Source organism: Eschrichtius robustus, chromosome 14 (assembly GCF_028021215.1).
Source record: "Eschrichtius robustus isolate mEscRob2 chromosome 14, mEscRob2.pri, whole genome shotgun sequence".
In the NCBI taxonomy this organism is placed as follows: domain Eukaryota; kingdom Metazoa; phylum Chordata; class Mammalia; order Artiodactyla; family Eschrichtiidae; genus Eschrichtius; species Eschrichtius robustus.
Genome location: NC_090837.1, coordinates 72962369 through 72984046, shown reverse-complemented (window position 1 = coordinate 72984046; position 21678 = coordinate 72962369). Strand labels below are relative to the sequence as shown.

At 34.2% G+C, this 21678-nt stretch overlaps 1 protein-coding gene across 5 annotated transcripts in view; it reads left to right on the top strand.

The window, feature by feature from the left end:
* Positions 1-21678, top strand: part of PIAS2 (protein inhibitor of activated STAT 2) — a 90207-nt gene that overhangs the window by 52785 nt on the left and 15744 nt on the right. For all 5 annotated transcript variants that reach the window (XM_068562370.1, XM_068562369.1, XM_068562372.1 and 2 more), the window contains exons 6-11: positions 2102-2236; positions 4474-4579; positions 6008-6081; positions 12539-12699; positions 18672-18805; positions 21337-21508. In XM_068562370.1, the coding sequence (XP_068418471.1) occupies positions 2102-2236; positions 4474-4579; positions 6008-6081; positions 12539-12699; positions 18672-18805; positions 21337-21508 (782 nt within the window). The remainder of the gene's footprint in view (positions 1-2101; positions 2237-4473; positions 4580-6007; positions 6082-12538; positions 12700-18671; positions 18806-21336; positions 21509-21678) is intronic.

Below are 21678 nucleotides of genomic sequence, written 5' to 3'. Positions count from 1 at the left end.
AGATTTAAAATATTTCAGTGAATAAGACTAGTACCATATTTGGTTTTGAATTTGCTAACACCTCATTCTTATATGCTCCTTTATTCTCTTCCCTTCTATTGCTCTCTTCTTTCAAATTAACTAACAGCATTGTTGCTGGGTGTCTCAAATTCCAATTTAGAGAGTTTATTGTCTAACTAGTTCATGAGTTTTTATCACTTTGGCACACCCTGTGCCATTATTTTTATTTGGTTAACGTACTAGTGGACATACCAGAAGACAGAATTGTCTTTCAGGCCCAAAACAGGCAAAACAGTGGTTTCATTCACAATTACCCAGATATTGGTGTTGATATTCCTTGTGTGTGTTGCTCATTGAACCAATTCCTAGTCTTTATAAGAGGACTTTCTTATGAGTTTGCTTCTTTGTTTTATTTCACTTGAACAACTTTAGATGGGCATAATCCTCCTCTACACACGCACACGCACACACAATTTCCCTTTTCCATAGTGTAATGAAAGTTATTTACGTTCTTCTCTTTGTCTTCTCTTCCTCTGCTCAGACAGTTCTCAATGATTTTCAAAGTCTTGTTGCAAGTTGTAGATTACAAGTTATCATGGGAATTCACACTTAATAATCACTATCCTACCTCCTACAAGGCAGCAAAAGGTGTTCCCTAGTGCGATAGACTGTTTTCCTAGGCTCTGCTGTGTGATACCACCAAAACTGTATCTCATTGTTACCAAGGTGCATATTTTTGACATCTTTAAAATGCGGAGGTGTCTTAACAGTTTCTGATGATCAGGTGGCAGCTGTAATGTATTGTTGTTGCCTGCACTTGCACAACCCTGATGTTATTATTCCCATGGCATGACTGGTAACTGCCCTTCTTCGGTTTTTCAGTCAACAAGTGACTTGAGGACATTTCGAGGAAGGTTCGTGAATCCTGGCTGTTATTTGAAATTTTTGTTCTCTTAATATCCAGGGTGTGTCAGCATTAACACTTGCAGTTAGTCTAAGGGTGTCGGTGACTTGCAAGGAAATCTGAGAGATATTTGTGGAGTAGAATATAATTTTAAGAAGTATTTTTAGCTCGAGCTCTTGGTGGCATATAGGAGAGTATCATGTGGAAAACATATGCATTGATGACAGTGAAAAAACGATTCAAAAGATTCTTCTGTATATCCTAAAGGAATATGTTAGCCAGTTCATTTTGCTTATGTTTTCTTGGTATGTATGCAGGAAAAAAAGTACATTAGGTTGTATCATTAACTTCCTTACTGTTTTTTCCTTCTCAGTGGTACATAAATTGCATCATCGTCATCTTAGATTCAATGAAATATGGTGTGTGCTTTTCAATACGTAGATGTTTTCGCAGTTAAGAAATTGTAATTTTCTAAAAAATATATTGGTTTTCAAAATCAGAAACTGAAAAGTCCTGTGGTAATTGAGAATTGGATGTACTGTGAAATCAAAAGTGAGACTGTTTACTATTTAAAACAAATACTTAATGACTAGAAAAAATAGAAAAATATATAAGTAGCAGTTTTATTATAGCCATCAAGCTAATTCAATGCCAATTGAAATATTGGTTATTCTTTTTTGTTAACGTGACCTGGTATTAAAGATGGCAATCTCTGTTCTACTCGGAGAGAAGACAGTGGAGAGCGTTTTTATCACTCAGAAGATTTTAATAATTCCTTTGAAATTCACTGATCTGCTTTTTTTTTTTAATTTCCAGAGTTCGTTTTCCCTCTCTCACCCCTAGTATTTGAATGAATGAGAGCTCCTAAGATGAATCAGTGTAAAGAGGTGCAACTTTATTGTTTAAAAAAAGGAAAAAAATTCGTAGTCAGTATGGCAAGATCTCAGCATCTTTAATTTTAATGGAACATGGATTTTTTGTTGTGTTTTTCTGGATTTGTGAAATATTTTGTAACATTTTTAAAAGGTCATTTTCCTCTTTTGGGTCGGTGACCTTAGGGTGAGGACTATGTGATTTCCAGGATAAAATAAGAGTAATTAAGTGCGACTGAAATTAGGCAAGATACTGTACTCGTCTTGGAGAAAATGTTTGCTCCTCTACAGAGAATTTAAAATTATTTTTCTTTCTTGGTTATAGGGCTATGCACCACCACCTAAAAATGGGATTGAACAGAAGCGCCCTGGACGCCCTTTGAATATTACATCTTTAGTTAGATTATCCTCAGCTGTGCCAAACCAGATTTCCATTTCTTGGGCGTCAGAAATTGGAAAGGTAAAGATTCTTTTCTCTGGGTAGCATGAAAGTGTTCCCACTAGGTGTTGATTTACTTTGTCTTTTCTTAGGCTACTAGCTCCAGCTCATTCAGTTTTCTGTTTGTAACCCCAAAAAGCAGTAATTTTCAGTTCAGGGTAGAGATGCAGAGATTTTCAAGGTTAAAACTTTAAGGTTTCCTGAGTATCATCTCTTTATTTTCTTAGAAAGGAAATAAGTATCATTACAGTATTTCTTAAGTTAATGGTTAATCACAATTGTGTTTATGTGTGTTTAAGTAGTATTTTAAGAAACTGGGAATTTGGGGTAATGTTATATATTTTTGAAGAGGAACAAAGAAAGCTTTCTCAGGCTTTGGAGAAGATTAACATTTGGTTAAATGTACTCATGTTGTGATTAGAAATAATCTGTTCCAGCCTGTATATGAACAGCTGATACTTCAAATAACATGTGGGCATCCATATGAAAATATTTACTTAGATTTATATTATTTCCTCTGTATTTTTAGGTTGATGAACCTGGGTTTCTGCTGATGCTTAGTCTCAAAATGCGTTTTGTCAATTATGAGATACTGATTAATACAACAAGGGATTTCCATTTTAGAACTGCTTGTTTATATAACTGAAATAATAGAATGGCAAGAGATTTCAGTTAACTTCTGAACATCAGCTTTAATGTTGCTGTTTCATAGAAATAAAGGATAGTATTTCTATTTGTAGAAGGAGAAGTTGAGTCATGTTTGTAGCCAGAATTATTTGGTTTTATCACCAAGGTAATTGCAGAGCCGGATATAAAGAATATTTTTGTATTGACTGTACAGACATTAGGATCTCTTTAATGATTGTTCTCTTGAGCTCTCATTTCTGAATTTTTACTCTAACTTTTTTTTATCATAAGACACTGATCCCTAATATTTTTTATTTGTGTGAACTGAATGTACAGTGGTAAAGCACTGGATAAGGATTTGGGAAAACTTGGCTTAGTCCCAAGTTGGCAAATTGTTTGATTTTGGCCAAATTGCTTAATTCCCTGAGGCCTGCTTATTATAAAGAATAAATAAAATCTCGAGAATGGGTGTTATATGCAAATATAAGGGACATTGTTAACTGAGCAAGTATTAATGCTTTAAAGCTTAGTGAGGGGAATTTGAACAGAAGAGTAGTATATCTTTTTGAAATGATTATGAACTTACAGATTTTTTGAGTAAAAGATTGCAGACATTGAAGGCCTGGCAGGTGTGGGGTTTTTTTTTGCCACATAATGGGAATAATATTCTTTCCTTGCAATTATAATGATTAATTGACTTAAATTTGCACACTATAGTGGGTATTCAGATATTTGAAAGGACTGTTACAGGACATTAAAAATGATATTTAAAGTATTTGGTTTGGCAACTGTTAAAAGTATTTTATTTCTTGTAGAATTGATTGAGTGAATGAATGTAATGAAATGGTAAAGTAGGTTTTTAGCATTTAGGTAAAATTGTATATCATCTCTTCATAGCTTTATAAATAGCTAATGAAAGTTCCTTTGTGCCAGATCTAAGAGAGTATGGGATTGGATGCTATTATTTTCTGGCCTCGTCTTTTTGATTTTTATAGTTTCTTCATGTGTCTTATATACTGTAGTAGCTTCCCCTTCCCTAGTAAAATGCCCGTTTGGGAACAGGAATTAATTGTCAAATTTTTTCTCAAAAGCTGATTTTGGGTTCATATGAGTGATTTGCCTAAGGCCATGTAACAAGTGTCTGCCAGAATTAGAACTGTGGAACTCTGGATGTGAAGTGTTAATTTAGACCACAGGTGTTTGAACTTTGTTTCTGCAGTGGAACTCATTTTTCAATGAATATATTATGAGAGCCCCATTACATAAAAACAGAAAATTCTAGTTAGAAGTGGGCATGGGAGAGCGCATTCTCATTTATACCATGGTGGCCCCTAAAGCACCAGTTTTGCTAAGTTAGAAACACAGTTTGAAAACCACTGATCGGAGCCATTTTATCTTTCACATAGATGTTTTAAAGTTATAAGTGATTGAGAAATCTCTCAATCACTGAGATGATGAAGCGTTCATCTTCCCTAAAGTAGCTGAGTTGATTATTTTCCCTTCCCAGTCATTGACCGTCCTGTGGAAGTTATTTTGAATGTTAGTTTTAGGAACCAGAGCTTCTTAGACAAGTGTTTTATGTAAATAGACTATTATCTCTCATCTTTAATACAGATTATCTTTCTTTGTAGAATTACTCCATGTCTGTATATCTTGTACGACAGCTCACATCAGCCATGTTATTACAGAGATTAAAAATGAAAGGTATTAGAAACCCTGATCATTCCAGAGCACTAAGTAAGTAATGTTTGTAAGACTGAGCATATGAGATGCTTTAAGTGGAACTTTTAAAAGCCTCACATATACCTCCATACAGGAACAATTTGGGAACAATTATTAGAAACCTAAAATGAATTATGAATTAAAAATACTCTAAGAATGGAGCCATATGAATTGAAAAGCCCTTCTCTTAGAAACCACTCCCAAGAGGATTAATTTTAAATCTCAACTAATCTGATTTTTCACCTTTTCATAAGAAGTTATTTAGGTAAATGTCAGGTTGATGGCAGTTTTGATGCCTACGTTGACTTGAGAATAGGAATACAAGTCTTCAAAACCTCCGGTGTGTAGTGTGATGTACATTTAAAAACTTCTAACTAAAAAAGGTCTTTTTGCAAAAGAAATGTTGATATCCATCAACAATAATATTTGCTTTCTGAGATGTTTTATTTTGTACTTAGCTTTCATACTGTATAATAATAGGTAGAGAAAAAAAGTCTTAACCCAAACTGTAAATAATTCAGTACAGTAATTGAAGTTAATTGAACAAGACATTTTTTTTTTTTTGGGAAAGAGAATATTTTTCTCCCAGTTACCTCCCATATCACTGAATGAACCAGAAAGGAGAAGAGGATCTATAGGTTGAAAAGGGAACCAAGCAGGGCTGTTGAAATGGTATTTTGTTTCTTATACTCAAGCCATTTCTCATCTCAAACAGTACAGTATTGATCTTCCTGCCTAGAGCTGAAAGCCATGGAAGCTCTTCCATAGTTTTTTTTACCCCACTCAGGTTCCACTGTCTCTACTTCCAGTACTGTTCTCCCTATCGTGGTGTTGAGAATTAGGCATCTGAAGGCGGTGTATGTCTTCATTAGCTTGTATAGACAATAACTTGTATACATTACGTGATGATTAAGATCACAGACATTCCCACATCCATAGTAGTTTTCAATAGTTAAAGGAAGTATAAGAATATTTTACCTTTTCTGTTCACAAATTTAACAATTGTTGGAAATTACCAGTACTCCCAAATTAAAACAGTCATGAATGTGTTTTAGAAAAGCATTGAAGCTCAGAGGATAGCTGCCTTCCAAGTTCCTTTCCTAATTGTTGTATTGTTCTTAAGTCTTAAAACAGCTTTCTGCTTGGAAACTCTTCCTCACCTGCAATTTTACTTTTAAAAAGAAATTTTAAAAATTCAATTAAACATGTCATCTAGAGTTTGTAAGTTTGTAATTCTTTAACCTAATACTGGAAGTATGGTTGTGTTTTCAATACATTAATACTTAATATTTTGTTTTGTTTTGTTTTTGTAGTTTCTTGATCTATTTGAAGTGTTTGGGAAACTTTAAATAAGATGATATATATATTTCTATAATTCTGTTCATATGTCACAATTAATTTTTTAAACTGTGTTTTTATTATTGATTTTCCCTCCTTCTAAAGTTAAAGAAAAACTTACTGCGGATCCTGATAGTGAAATTGCTACCACTAGCCTTCGGGTGTCCTTGATGTGCCCTGTAAGTAAAGCAACAAAACATTCTGGGGCATCTTACTTTTTATAAATTACTAGTTTTCCTATAAAAGTAAGTATGTGAATGAATGGTATATTATAGAATTTTGAACTTTTTTCGTTTTCCCATTCAGGGATCTTCATGGTTAAGCATTATAATTCCAAAGAATGCAAACGTTCTTCAGGCAATGACTAAGCAAGAAGAGATGTAAAAGGATATTGCATCAAAGAGGAAAGAGAGCTTTAGGTTCAGAATAATCTGTCACTGTTAATTATAGATAATCCACAGCTAATACTGAACATATCTAGAGAGTTGGCTCCTTTTATCAGAATATAAACGGTATTGAAAAATAGCAATAAAGTTATTAGGACCTAATAAATGCTAATTGATAGGCGAGGTCAGGAATAGTGGATGAAGGCTTCTTTAAAATCACTACTCTTGGAGGGGACCCTTTCCAGATGAGAGGAACTTTATGAGAAAAGTATGGAATTAGGAATTTATAATATAGTTGCCGGGGGGAGGCATTTGGTGACCAGCTACCATTGTGAGAAACATAAAGTTTTTTAAATGGAAAGAGAATTGTGTCAGAGAAGGGAATAATTTGTTGAGTTCCTATTATGTGCTCCTTATATTGTCTTATTAGCAAGCCTGTATGGAATTGTTCCCATTTTGCAGATGAGGAACCTGAGACTGAAAGGGGTTGGCTAACCCAAATCACACAGTTAGTTTGTAGTAGAACAAGGATATAAACTTTGGTCTTCTGACATTATTCCAGTTCTCTTATAAGACAATGTACCATATTGCCACATGGGGCCAAAACTATAAATATCCTGATTATAAGTCTACCTCTCTATTTGGGAAAGCAGATATCTTTCTTTCTAAAGCTTTATTATTTGTTATCATTAACTTTAACTTACCTTTATTGAAAAGGGATAGACTTAACATGAAATTGGGATTGCTTCGAAATCGGGAACATGTGTTTATGAAACACAGAGAAGGTCTGCAGGAGGACATTAATGCCCTGAGGTGGTGGCAGGGGCCCTAGAGGGGCTTGGGACCTCCTCTACTCACAAGCTGGGCATGAGTTCATTTCTTCACAGTACCTTTTCCTCCTTCTCATGTTAAGATTGCTATTAAATTGGAACACATGAAATTGCCATTTTGTTGGTCAAAAACAGTTTGGATATTGGAAGTTTCTTATGGTTTAACCCTAGTATATTCAGCAAATGTTCATTGCTGGCTATATTCTAAGCACAGCCACTATTTGGGAAGGGAACTCACGTCACCTTTTTGTTTTAGTATGTCAAACTATTCTATCAGGAAGAAAGCGCTTCTACACAATTTACCTGAGGAGTTGTACAGTTTGCATAGTTCCATTTTCTGTAAGTCTTACTGTCTTGGAACTGGTTTTTAAATTTTTTTTCCATTTTTTCCTTCAAACACTGTGCTGTTCTACATGACAACAACAAAAACAAAGCAATAACCAAACTATTGGATTCTTGGACATTCAAAATAGTGAAAGTGGTATATTGGCGTGGTTAGGATTTCTTCTATATAAGAATAGGGAGTAGTTCCTTTCACATGTGTCAATTTTAATAAAACTGACAGTTTTAAGAAAATTAACATTTCAATTATTTGAAGAAATGAAGTAACAAGTTTCTGTTTTAAGTTCATTAAATGTTTTCTTTCTCTGCTTACAAGTGAAAACAGATCTGTTTCTGAGACTATCTTTTGAGCTTTCCTCAGTATTCATCCTACCTGATTTTTTCAGAGCACTTTCTAAGAAAAGAGTGAATGGTACTCTTCAGACTATACTAGTGTTAACCTAACGTTGGGTTGCTAACGATAAGATGTGATCTATGTTATCAGAAAACCAAACACAAGTGTTTTGATCAAATTTAACAGATAGATGACAGAAGTTAGATGATGAAAGTAGTTTTAGAGGCAGAGACAATACTAGTATCAGTTGAAGATAGCAGAATGGATGGAGTGTAGCCAGCTGACTGTGGAAATAACACAGGATCTGGGGTGTTGATGGGAAACGGAGAAGAAAAAAAGGATCACAGGCGTTTGGAAGGGTAAGTGGTGAACCATGGGTTAATTAGGCAAAAATGAGAGAAAATGATAGCTTAAGGTGGTGGGAGAAGTGTTCTATTTCACAATATGGTTTGTAAAGTGATTTGAAGTAGACATGAATCTGGATAGTGAGAGCACAGTCCAAAACCTCTGTCCTTGGGACCTAAGGAAGGTAATTTTACGACAGCTGTTGAAGAGGGATCTGATTGAGTGTGTATAATTAAATTTTTGAACACAGTATCTGAATTTTACATCGGAGTTCCATCTTAGTGATATTAGCTAGTGATTTTTGGACTGTCCTGCAGAGGTAGGCTAGGTGGGTGCCCCAGGATAGAAAAGAGAAATAGGTTTGATTTTATGTCTTGTTTGATTCTGACTCAAGTTTTTTTAAAAAAAGGTACTGCTTCTACAAATAGTTTGGAACCACTGATTTGAGCCATTTTTGCTTATACCTACTCTTTCTTTAGACAGATACTAATTAGTCTATAATGAAGTAAAAATCAATTTAGATACTACCTGCTTAATATTTGATTTAAAAAAAAGCTGCATTACAGTGTTAGATACCATTTTATTCATAAAATCAATACATTTCAAAACAGTGCCATCATCTGACTAAATAGAATTCAGCACATTCAAATCTTTTTTTATTAACATTCCATAATTAGTATTAGGAAATCGGTCAGATTTTGCCAGTTAGTAATAAATGCTTTTTTAACTTGGGAAATGTTCATTAGCTCTTGTAAGACACTAGAGTAGCATTAAATTTAGGATCAGCAACTTCTGTAGTCCTGAATGTTTTTGTTTCTTTATGCTATGGAAATTCTAAAGCAGTAACAGGAGAGATGAGAATGGCCTAGAAGAGGAAGAAAAAGAAAAAAGCAGCAGATTGCAAATTGTGGCCCAAGGGTACTTGGGGATCCCTGAGACTCTTTGAAGAGGTCCAGAAAGTCAAAACTATTTTTATAATAATACTAGGACACAATTTGTCCCTTTCTTGCTCTCATTCTCTCATGAGTAGACAGTGATATTTGATAGGGGTTACCTGACAGGGGCTGATGTCGTTGCTCTGATGGCTGATGGAATGTGTTCTTGTGTATTCTTGTGTTTTAAAAATGTCTCTTAATTTCTAATACAATAAATATTGGTAAATGCAACTTACATGCATATAAGCTCTTGGAGGTTCTCAATTTTGAAGAGTGTAAAGGGATTCTGAAACCAAAAGTTTGAGAACTGGTTGCCTAAAAAAACCATAGTAGGTTGAGTTAGATAGAGCATTATTTTAAAGAAACAAATCCAAAAAATTGACAAATAATACCTACTTTATTATACAGTTGTTCAAATAAAACAAAAGTGAAAATTTTAAATTACTAAAACCTATTCAGAAGTAACATTTTAAATAACATGATATCTATCTTTCTAGATTTAACTCTGTTTATAATCATGTGTATGTTTATTGGAAAAAACTGTATTGTGCTATATATACTGTTCAGTGGTTTACTGTTTTAAATTAACGGTATATCTTAAATATATTAATATGTCTAGATCTGATTTTAACCACTCTAGGTATTTTGTTGAATTGGTATGGTACAGCTTATTTTTTTCCAACCTTTTTTAGTGATTATTTGGGTTGTTTCCCAACATGGATTATGTAAAAAAAACAATGATGGAAAAGTCCTAAATAAAACACTAGCCAGTAGAATCCAGTACTCTTTTTCAAGGATAATATGTGATAACAAAGGGATGCCTCTTAGGAATGCAAATATAGTTTTATATTAGAAAATCTGTTGAAATTATCTATAATAATAATTGAAAAAGAAAAAAAAAATCCTCTGATCATCTCATTAGGTGCTAAATAGATATTTAGTCAACATCCATTCCTATAGAACAAAAACTCTTAGCAAAGTAGGAAAAGGTAGATAAGTAAAACCAAAAACTACAGCCATGTATAATGTAAAACTAGGAATGTCTTTATGAAAGTGAAAAACATTTAGATTTGTGTTATAGCTCTAGCAACTGCATCTTAGTGACTGTATTGTTTTTAGCCTCTTGTAGCCTCAGCATCTTCATTTCAGAAATAGAAATATAGATACTAGTCCTTTTGGAGTCATGGGGTTATTATGAGAATTGTATGAAATTTACATAAAAGTCTTTAGCATGCTGTAAGATTCTACATTACTTAAGGGATAATTCATTATTAAAGGAAGGGAAACTATAGAGGCAAATATCATAGAAGAGAAATTGCCTCACATTCTTTTTTTTTTTTTTTTTTTTTTTTTTGCCTTCACAATTGTATTATGATTTATTGCTAATTTTGGAGCATAAATGTAGCTGTCTTATTTACCACCCTCCTGGAAATCACTTTAATATTTGCACTTAGGACTTGAAAGAGAATGGATAAATAAAAACCTGAAGAATATGCAAATACAATTTATATATTTCTCATAAAATTAGGTGATTATCTAACCTTTATCCAGAAAAAAAGAAGAGCCCAGATACTCTGCAGGCATGATCCTCGAGAATGTGTGCCTCACATTCTTTTCTCACTTTTTTTCCATCTTAAATAGTTAAATTGTGCCACATACTTGCATGAATCACTGTAACTTCCAAAATCTCTTTTAGAATCCTAGACACTTACAGGTAGTATGGACTCTGGAGTTAGAGCATCTGTGTTCAAATATTGACTCTGCCACTTTCTAACTTTGTAATGTTAGTCAAGTTAGCTTCTTTTTGCCTATTTCCTCATTATAAAATGGGGATGATAATATATATCAACTGTATAGTGTAGTTGTTAGGTTAAAATGTAAAGTGTCACGAAGATTAATGTAAAGTATTCAACGTGATACCTTACATGTAGGTACAACTATATAAGCATTAGTTACTGCTATAATGATGAGTTGGATAATTATTTTCTTTTTAAATTATAAAATAACCAAATGTTCATTTTAGCAGAAAGAAATTACAGATAAACCAAAAGAAAAAAAAAAAAGGAACATTCTAAAAATCCTACCCCTCAGGCAGAGTTAACAGTGTTATAGTTTAGCTGTGACTTCTTCTAGACTTTATAATGCAAATAAAGAAGTCTTTCCTTCTTCCTTTTCTTTCTCTTTGCCCCTTACCCACTCTCTCCATTCATTCTACCGTCTGGTTGACAAATACTGAGCATAGGCTGCGTGCTTGGTACTGTGTTGTGACACTTGGATTACAGCGGTGAACAGTGACATAGACCTTGTGGGGCTTAGAGTGTAGTGGGAGAAACAGATTTTCTATCAGAATAAGAGAGCTGGTTATAAACTGAGATCTTTTCTATAAAGGGAGTATACAGGGAGGTTCAAAAGGCTCTACAGAAAAACTTGATCTGATCTAATCTGGATGTTATATATGTCTTGATGTTGGTATTCCTCTACCAATTGGAATAAGAATTGAACAGAGTACTAGGTTATATGAGTATATTGAAACATCAACATATGTGCTTATACAAAAGTGAAAAAAAGTATATAAAAATGTATTTGCAATTCATATCACATACATGAGGCTGATTAATATAGGTAACCAAAGATAAATAACCAAGTGGAAAATGAGAAAAGGTTATGAATAGACAGTTCTTGGAAACACAAATGACCCTTAGAAGTAAAAAAAAAAAAACAAAAAAAAAAACAGCAGCAGCAGTTCAACTTCACTTATAACAAGAGAAGTGTATTCCAAAACTACAGTGGGGTATTTTTCACCTATCAGATTGGCAGAGGTCAGAGGATTCAATAGCGCTATATTGACAAGGTCGAGGGGAACCAAGCACGTTAATACATGTATATGCGTAAATCAGTAGGTAACCTCTGTGGAAGATAGTTTGTCATTGTGACAAAAATCACACATACACTTTTTCTTTGACTCAAAAAGTTTACTTTTAGGAATTTATCCTATAGCTATTTATTGCAACATTATTTGTAGTGATGAGATTGGAGACAGTTTAAATGTAAGTACAGAATTGTGTGAATTGCATGCCACCATATCTGGGAAAATGTTTTTTAAAATACACATTTGATTATGCATAGAACATCTGTGAAAGGACATGCAAGAGATGGATAACAGTGGTTCCCTCTAAATAGGGGAAGAGATGAGAAAGAGACATGTTTTCATTGTATATGTATCTTTTCCTACCTGTAAATTTACAAGTTTTACCTACTTTCAAAAAGTGAGATGGTCTTTTAAAAATTATAGGTCCTTCAGTGAATACAAATAAAATATATAGCAATCTTGATGGAAATAAATTCTGGTTTTAGTTTCTTTTTCATTTTGTTAGTGTCGTATGACTTCTTCACGTTTTTATGACTTTTGAGGCTTTGTTCTCTTTTCTGAAATGATTTCCCATGTTGTCTTCCCTGTCCTATAGTTAGGAAAAATGAGGCTGACAATCCCATGCCGTGCAGTGACTTGTACACATCTACAGTGCTTTGATGCTGCCCTTTATCTGCAAATGAATGAGAAGAAGCCCACCTGGATTTGTCCTGTGTGTGACAAAAAAGCTGCCTATGAAAGTCTAATTTTAGACGGGTAAGTATATCCCAACATAATACTTAATTATACTTAATCTTATTTCTAAACTGTAGTTAGTGGCCCTTTTATCTTTATAATATTATTTATGTTGGGGACAAGAGGGTGAGTAGCTTCCTTTTCTTTTTGCTTTTCATGATCATATTTCATTGTCCATAGGAAAGGGTAAAATCCACTTAGTGATGTCATTTTGCTTACCTAGAACTTCTTGAAGAGCAACCAGGTCTGTGTAAAACCGCAGAGCAAGTGGTAGGGTAGATAGAGTTGTGTTACGCAGCTGGTAAGTTTAAAACTAGAATTCACTTCCAGGTTTTTCTGACTCTGGAGCCCAAACGCTTAAGCATTATCTCTCATGTCATATTGCATATGTCAGAATTAAGGAAAATTATATAAACTAATTATTAGTAAATGAGGTACCCTTTTTTTCCTGTAACACTGTTTAAAACATATTGCATATATCATCCATGCACCCCTATTAACATTTAGGAAATACAGTTAATTAAAAGATTAAAATAAAATCATCAACATCCCACCCTATGGTGATGATTTTGTTATTGATGTATTAAAAAGATTGAAATCACTCTCTGCATAATGATGTGTATATACATCATGATTTTCACTCTATAGAGTGAAAAATATCCTAGATCTTTAAAGATAGTTTGGCATTTTTTTCAGTTTGAAAAGAGTATTACTGTAGAGAGGAATGAGACAATGAAGAGTGATGGAACTTTTTTCTCTGTAAACGTTTACTTTTTACTTACTTTGAAATAATTTCAAACTTAGCAAGAAGTTGCAGTGTAGCACAATGTGTTAGTTGTTAACATTCTGCTGTATTTGTTTTGTCACATTCCCTCTTAATGTGTAGGTATTTTTGGTGTGTGCATGTTTGTATATAGAGAGAAAGAGATGATGATTATTACTATTTTCAGAAACCTTTTGAACCATTTGAGAATTAAGTTGCATATGTCATGTCCCTTTGCCCATTAATATTTTAGGGTGTGTTTCCTAAATACTTGATGTTCCATTGTGGGTACACTACTAATCATTTAAGCGGTTGTTTGTTTGTTTGTTTTTCCTATTGGGTTGGCCAAAAAGTTCCGTAAGATCTTACGGAAAAACCCAAAAGAACTTTTTGGCCAACCCAATATTATTGCCTACATGGTTGCCACTCTTTCTATTTTACCTTGTGATATGAACATTTTTGAAGCTTTTGTTTGCTCGTTTATGTCTATGGGTTTTTCCTTAAGCTCTTAGAAATTGAAATGCTGAATAAAAGAGAATATATAACTTTAAGACTTTTACTATTTATTACCAAGATGCCTCCCAGGAGGAGTAAACGATTTTACTCTCCTAGTTGTCGTTTCACTCTCCTGCCAGTAGTGTATTGGAAGCCTGCTTCTCAGTCTTCTTACTAAGCTTGTCATATTAAATCTTATTTTTAAAATGTCTTTACTAGTTTCCTAGTTGAAAAGATATCTTAATTGTTTTGATTTTTATTTCTTGTATTGTAAGAATTATCAGTTATCAACAATTATCAATTATTATCTTCATCCATATATTGGTTGTTATAATACTTTTTATGAATTGCCTCTTAATGTTTTTTTTCCTGTGTGGTTCATCTTTTTCTCACTGACTTATAAGTGCTCATTATATACTGAGAATATTAATTTCTCTGTTTACATGTGCTAAATATATTTTCCCAGTTTGCCTTCTGATTGTATTGTGACATTTTTCTCATTCAGAAACTTTAAATTTTTATTCCATCAAGTCTGTCTCTTCATTTTGGTTTTCTGTCTTTAATGTGTTTTATAAAGTCCCAGAGATTTTGTAGGAGCATTCACTTGTTTTTTTTGTCAGGTACTTTTAAGATTATATTTTTTTTCCGCCTTCCATTCACACAGTTCTTTATTCCATCATGCATTCCTTCATGAATTCATTCAATATAATACTTATTAAATACTGGCTGTGTGTCAGATACTAGATCTAAAATGGTAAACAGGGCACTTCCAGAGTGGGAGACAGCAAAGAACTGCATATTGTGTTAAGTGCTATGAAGGTAAAGAATGGAACTATGTGAAAAAATTGGGGATAGGGGAGAAACTTTAGGGTAGCGAATAGGTGATCCCATTACTCCACCCTTCCACCTGAAGGCTGGTCAGTAATCTCACCAACACTTAATGAATAATCTCTCCCATGGGCTTAAGACACTGCCTCCATCATTTAAAACATTTTTTGTACTCAAGTGTCATTTCTGAACTGGTATTTGTGCCATTGATCAAAGTATTGGCCAGTACAAAACTATTTTAATTATTGGATTTCTGTTATTCATTAATATCTCTTAGGCCATATGTTTCAGAATTTTCTTGACTGTTATTACAGTTTGCCATATTCACTTGAATAAAAGCATCCTTAAATTACACAAAGAAGTCCTGTTTGGATTTTGATTGGAATTATGTTTTTCATATAATTAGGGAAAATACATATTTAAAGTATTACATATTCCAATGAAGGTGGCATTTCTCCTTATTCGTTTTTATCAGTTTTATCGAGGTATAAGAACTGCCCATATTTAAAGTGTACAACTTGGTACATTTTGACCCAGTATACACCTGTAATATCATTACAATAAGATAATGAATATATCTGTCCTACCTGAAGTTTTCTCATGTATCTTTCTAATCTCTTTCTTTCACTGTATCCTCAGTCAACAGTGATATGCTTTCTGTTTCTATAGACTGTTTTGGATTTTCTAGAATTTTGTATGAATAGAATTATAAAGTGTCTGCTTCCTTTGTCCAGCTTATTTTTATTCAGTATGCTTGCTTTGAGATTTGTCCACGTTGCTGCATGTACCAATAGTTTGTTCATTTTTATTCCTGAATAGCATTCCATTGTACAGATATCCCACAGTTTATCAATTCACTTGTTGATGCGTTCCTTCTGGTTTTGGGTTCTTGCAAATAAAGCTGCTAAGAACATTCATGTCCAAGTCTTTGTGTGGACTGATGTTTTAATTTATCTGGGGTAAGTACTTACGAGTGGAATCCCTGGTCACATACTAGGTGTGTGCTTAATTTTTTAATAAATTACCAAACTGTTTTCCAAAGTGGTTGTACTCTTTTATATTCCCACTAGCAGTATATGAGAGTTCCAGTTGCTCCACGTTCTCATCAACATTTGGTATGGTTAGTTTTTTTAATTTTAGACATTCTAGTGGTATATGGTGGAACCCCATTGTGGATTTAATTTGCATTTCGCTTATGACTGTATTGAGCATCTTCTTGTGTGTTTATTTGCCATCTGTGTGTCATCTTTGGTGAAGTGACTGCTTAAACTTTCGCCCATTTTTCAGTTGGGTTGTTTGTTTTCCATATTACTGAGTTTTGATAGTTCTTTTTATATTATGGATGTAAGTCCGTTATCAGATCTGTAGTTTGCTAATGTTTTCTGCCATTTCCTCTTTTCAGTCTCTTAATAGTGTCTTTCAAAGAGAAAAAGTTCTTGGATTAAGGCCAGTTTATCAAGGCTTTCTTTTATGTACTGTGCTTTTGATATCATATTAAGACATTTTTTCCTAACCTAAGGTCACAAAAATTTTCTCCTTGCTTTCTTTAGAAGTTTTATAGTTTAATTTTATACTTAGATCTGTTATCTACTTCAAGTTAATTTTTGTATATGGTATGAGATAAGAAGCAGGGTTTTAGCTTCATTTTTGTTTTTGGCATATGGTCATGCAGTTGTTCTGCCACATTGGTGAAAAGATTGTATTTTCCTGATTGAATTGCCTTTGCACCTTCTTTTCAAAAATCAGTTGGCCATGTATATGTGGATTTATCTCTGAACTTTATTCTGTTCCATTGATTTGTCTATATTTATGTCAGTACTGCACTGTCTGGAAATCAGGGTAACGTGGGACTTCTAACTTCATTCTTTTTCAAAATTATTTTGACAATTATAGATCTTTTGCATTTCATTGCATATTTTAGAATCAGCTTGTCAATTAGAAAACAAATCTGGGTTTTTGATTTGTATAATGTTGAATCTATAGATAAGTTAAGGGTGAGTTCATAGTATTTAGTCTTCTGATCCATGAACATGATCTATATCTATTTAGTTAATTAGGTCTCAGTATGTTTGGTAGTTTTCAGTATATAGGTCTTGTATGCTTTATGTCAGATTTATCCCATTGTTTCATATTTCTGATGTGGTATTGTTTTTTATATTTTTAGTTGTATTATATAGAAATATAGTTGATTTTTGTATGTTCTATCTTGAAACCTTACTAAATGCGTTTTGTAGTTCGAATAGCATTGTTATAGAACATAGGATATTCTGTATAGGCAGTAATATTTTAGGAATAAATACAGTCTTACTTCTTCCTTTTTAATCTGGATGCGTTTTATATCTTTGTCCTGCTGTCTTGAACTGACTAGTCTGTTGACATGATGATTTGCATTGATTGACTTTCAAATATTAAACAACCTTTCATTCTGGAGATAAATCCCACTTGGTCATGATTTGTTATCTTTTATATTTATTGTTGGGTTTGTTTTGCTAAAGTTCATGAGAGAGAGTGGTCTGTTGTTTTCTTGTTTTGTCTTTGTCTGTTTTTAGTATCAGAGTAATGCTGGCCTTATATAGGGAGCCGGGAAGTGGTGGTATCATGAATCCTCAAATATTTGATAGCATTTCCTAGTGAAGACATTTGGGCCTAGAATTTTCTTTGTGGTAAAGTTTTTACAAATGTCTTTAATAGACACAGTGCTCATTGGGTTATCTGTTTCTTTCTGAGTGAGCCTAAGTCTGGCTAGAAGTTTGTCAGTTTTATTGATCTTAAAGTACCTGCTTTTGGTTTCATTGATTTTTCTCTATTTTATTTTATTTTTTTCCTATTTCATTTGTTTCTGTTCTTTGTTATTTTCCTTTTCTGGTTACTTTCACTTTAATTTGCTCTTCTTTTTCTAGTTTCATTTAGGTAGAAGCTGAGGTTATTGATTTGAGTCCTTTTGTAATATAGGAAGATTGTACTGCTTTAACTACCTTAAAGATTGTAGTACCTTAAACTATCTTAAAGATTGTATTATATTTTCATTTCCATTCAGTTCAAAGTAATTTCTGATTATTTTAATGTTATCTTTGTCTCATGGGTTGTTTTGTTTAGTTTCCAGGTATTTTTCTGAAGACATTTCAAATTTAATTTCATTTTGATCATAGAACATAATTTGTATGCTGAGTTATTTTAAATTTATTGAGACTTCTTCTGTGTCCCTAGCTCTACTTCCTTTCCCCACCACTGTAATCCTTTTTTCTTGATACTAAGCTTATAAATGATTTTTTGTACAAGAATTTTTATGTTTGGTTTATGTGTTATGTTGAGGGTTTTTTTTTTTTTTTTTTTGGCTGCGTTGGGTCTTCGTTGTGGCGTGTGGGATCTTTTTTTTTTTTTGCAGCACACAGGCTCTTCGTTGCAGTGCATGGGCTTCTCTCTAGTTGTGGAGTGCACGCTTTCTCTCTCTAGTTGTGGTGCGCGGGCTCCAGGGTACATGGGCTCTGTAGTTGGAGGCACGTGGGCTCTCTTGTTGAGGTGTGCAATCTCAGTAGTTGTGGTGCACAGGCCTGGTTGCCCCACAGCACGTGGGATCTTAGCTCCCCAACCAGGGATGGAACCCGCGTCCCCCACACTGGAAGGCCGACTTACCACCACTGGACCACCAGGGAAGTCCCTGAGGGTGGTTTCTTTACTGCCAATCCCAGCAAGAAGGCTCCAGGTGTCTATTTCTGTTTAATCACTGATTTTTAATGTGATATTCAATAAGTCACTTAACTCTTTTGTTGCCGGTTAAACAGCTAAAGCCTAGGGCCAAAACAAACAAAAAGCATTACTTTTGTCTCCAAGGTAAAATGTGTTACTTTATTTCACCTTTGAACAGAGCCATTTGATTACATTTCTGTACTTCTTACTTGGTTTATAGGCTTTTTATGGAAATTCTCAATGACTGTTCTGATGTGGATGAGATCAAATTCCAAGAAGATGGTTCTTGGTGCCCAATGAGACCGAAGAAAGAAGCTATGAAAGTATCCAGCCAACCATGTACAAAAATAGAAAGTACGTGCAGAACTGCAGCAGAGAGCAAAGCGAGGAGACTTGTGTGATGTTATCGTTAGCGTTAACTTTGGCCGTTAGAGCTACCATTTGGAGCTCAGTTTGCTCACTTTATCTTTTGATCATCTATTACATATGCAATTTCTCCCAAATGATTTTTATTCTTAAGAAGTGCACTGAAGTTTATACCACATTATAATCAGTTTTTTCATAGTGTATTTTTCATATATAAAGTAAATAAAACAATCACCTAAAGCATTTTAGTATTTTTTTATTGAAGTATAGTTGCTCTACAATATTCTAGAAGTTATACGTGTACAATGTAGTGACTCACAATTTTTAAAGGTTATACTCCATTTATAGTTATTATAAAATATTGGCTATATTCCCCGTGTTGTACAACACATCCTTGTAGCTTATCCTGTAGCTAATAGTTTGTACCTCCTGCTTCCCCACCCCTGTAATAATGCCCCTCCCCTCTTCCCTCTCCCCACTTGTCACCACTAGTTTTGTTCTCTGTATCTGTGAGTCTGCTTCTTTTTTGTTATATTCATTAGTTTGTTATATTTTTAAGATTCCACATATAAGTCATATCATAAATAGTATTTGTCTTTCTCTGTCTGACTTATTTCACGTAGCATAATGCTCTCCAAGTCCATTCATGTAGCTGCAAATGGCAAAATTTTGTTCTTTTTTATGGCTGAGTAATATTCCATTGTATATATTAATACATATATATATATATATATATATATATATATACCACATTGTTTTTATCCATTCATCTGTTGACACTTAGGTTGTTTCCATGTCTTGGCAGTTGTAAATAATGCTGCTGTGAACATTGGGGGTGCACGTATCTTTTCGAATTAGTGTTTTTGGTTTTCTTTGGATATATACCCAGAAGTGGAATTGCTGGGTCATATGTGGTAGTTAATTTTTAATGTTTTAAGAAACTGCCATATTGTTTTCCACTGTGGCTGCACCAATTTACATTCCTACCAACAGTGCACAAGAGTTCCCTTTTTTCCACATCCTCTCCAACATTTGTTACTTGTGTTCTTTAAAATCATTTTAATATATGGTGCTTGTTACAACATGAAAAATTATAAATGACATTTCTATGGACACTTTTTCAGAACTTTTCATTTTTAAAATTTTTAAAAAATTTTTATTTATTTATTTATTTAGCCACACTGTGCAGCATGCGGGATCTTAGTTCCCCGACCAGGGATCGAACCCATGTCCCCTGCATTGGGAGCACGGAGTCTTAACCACTGGACTGCCAGGGAGGTCCCTCAGAATTATTTTTAGAGTACCTGTTGGAGGAACCCCAGGTGGAGGTGTGGTTAGAGAGGCTGTATCATCCATTAATGGAGGGTGGGGGAAGATGGTCATAGGTTAGTTGGTAAAGAAGTGAACTAATTGTTTCCATTGCCTTGTGGGAAGAAATTTGACTATTGCCTTGGTTACCTAGGAATTATACTCAACCTTCACCTCCCTGTGCTGTCTACACTGAGTGGGGAAAATGCTGTTTGAGAAATTGAAACCGATAGGTGAACTTAGTTTCTTTTTATCTGACATAGTCCACTCACTGCATTTGAGTTTTGTGCTGACTGTATTTAACATTCTAATAATGTAGTGAATAATAGGCGTTCAGAGTGAGAAGAGAGGAAAAAGTAAAGGATTTATGTCAATATTAACCATTCTCCTGTGATTGTTACTGAACCTATGGGTGGAATGATCAGGGTTTTCCTCATCCTTGAGAAAAGTAGTGATTTAGTTAATTAATTGCTGCTGCTTTTCCATTATCAAGTAGCATGCATTTTCTACTAAATAGATTGTAGTAGAATGGTGAGTCAACTCACCACTCTTTGAAATGGCGAGTTAACATATCACGTGAGACTGTTGTAGTGGGCAGAAAGGAGAACCTAAGTAGATAGCTGATAAGAAAAACTTTAAATGTCTGAGTAACTTAAGTGAGATGTTTGGGGTTTTTTCCACTTACCAAGGTGAAAATTTTATCAAGTTCTTGCTTATGGTGTAGAGCTTATTATATATTCTTTGATATGAGCACCACTGCTTTGCTAGATTGGAAGTACGATTCTGACTTAGCCCTACCACATGTCTGTGAGAATACACAGCCAGTAAAGCTACATACTCTTGTCCATGGCCGGAGACCAGCCCCTTAACTCTGGATGTGTGTCTGTAACATGAGTGCTCAACCTAGGGAGACAGCGTGAGGAGCAGGATCTGTGCAAATCTGTCGGCAGTACTGGGGAGATAACGCAGAGTGTGCCATCTGAAAGAGGCTTTCAATCTTCTCACAAGGCACAGCGCTCACCCTGTCTCCCTAGGTAAGCAGTCATTTTATAGACAGATGACTGGAGTTAGAGTTGGTCTCTGTCCGTGGGACAGAGTATGGGTTTTATTGGCTGTGTATGCTCCAGGATGTGCTGCACAGTTAAAACTCTTATGGTTAGAGCTCGTGTTACACCCTTGACTTTTTTTTCGCCTCTGTTCCCTCCTTGCAGCTGCAGGTGTCCTCAGTAAGCCTTGTTCAGTGACTGTAGCCAGTGAGGCAAGCAAGAAGAAAGTGGATGTCATTGACCTAACAATAGAAAGCTCTTCTGATGAAGAGGAAGACCCTCCTGCCAAAAGGAAATGCATCTTTATGTCAGAAACACAAAGCAGCCCAACCAAAGGGTTTGTTAATTTATAGTTCACTATTGTTTATTACACTTGGAACTAACTGTTCTTGGGATAAGTTTGTAAATGTCTCTTTGAGAGTTGCGTAACCATATAGGACTATTTTAATTTGCCTTTTGTTCAGCTGAAATATTTTCAAGTGAGCATGTTGTTTATAGGAAAGCAAA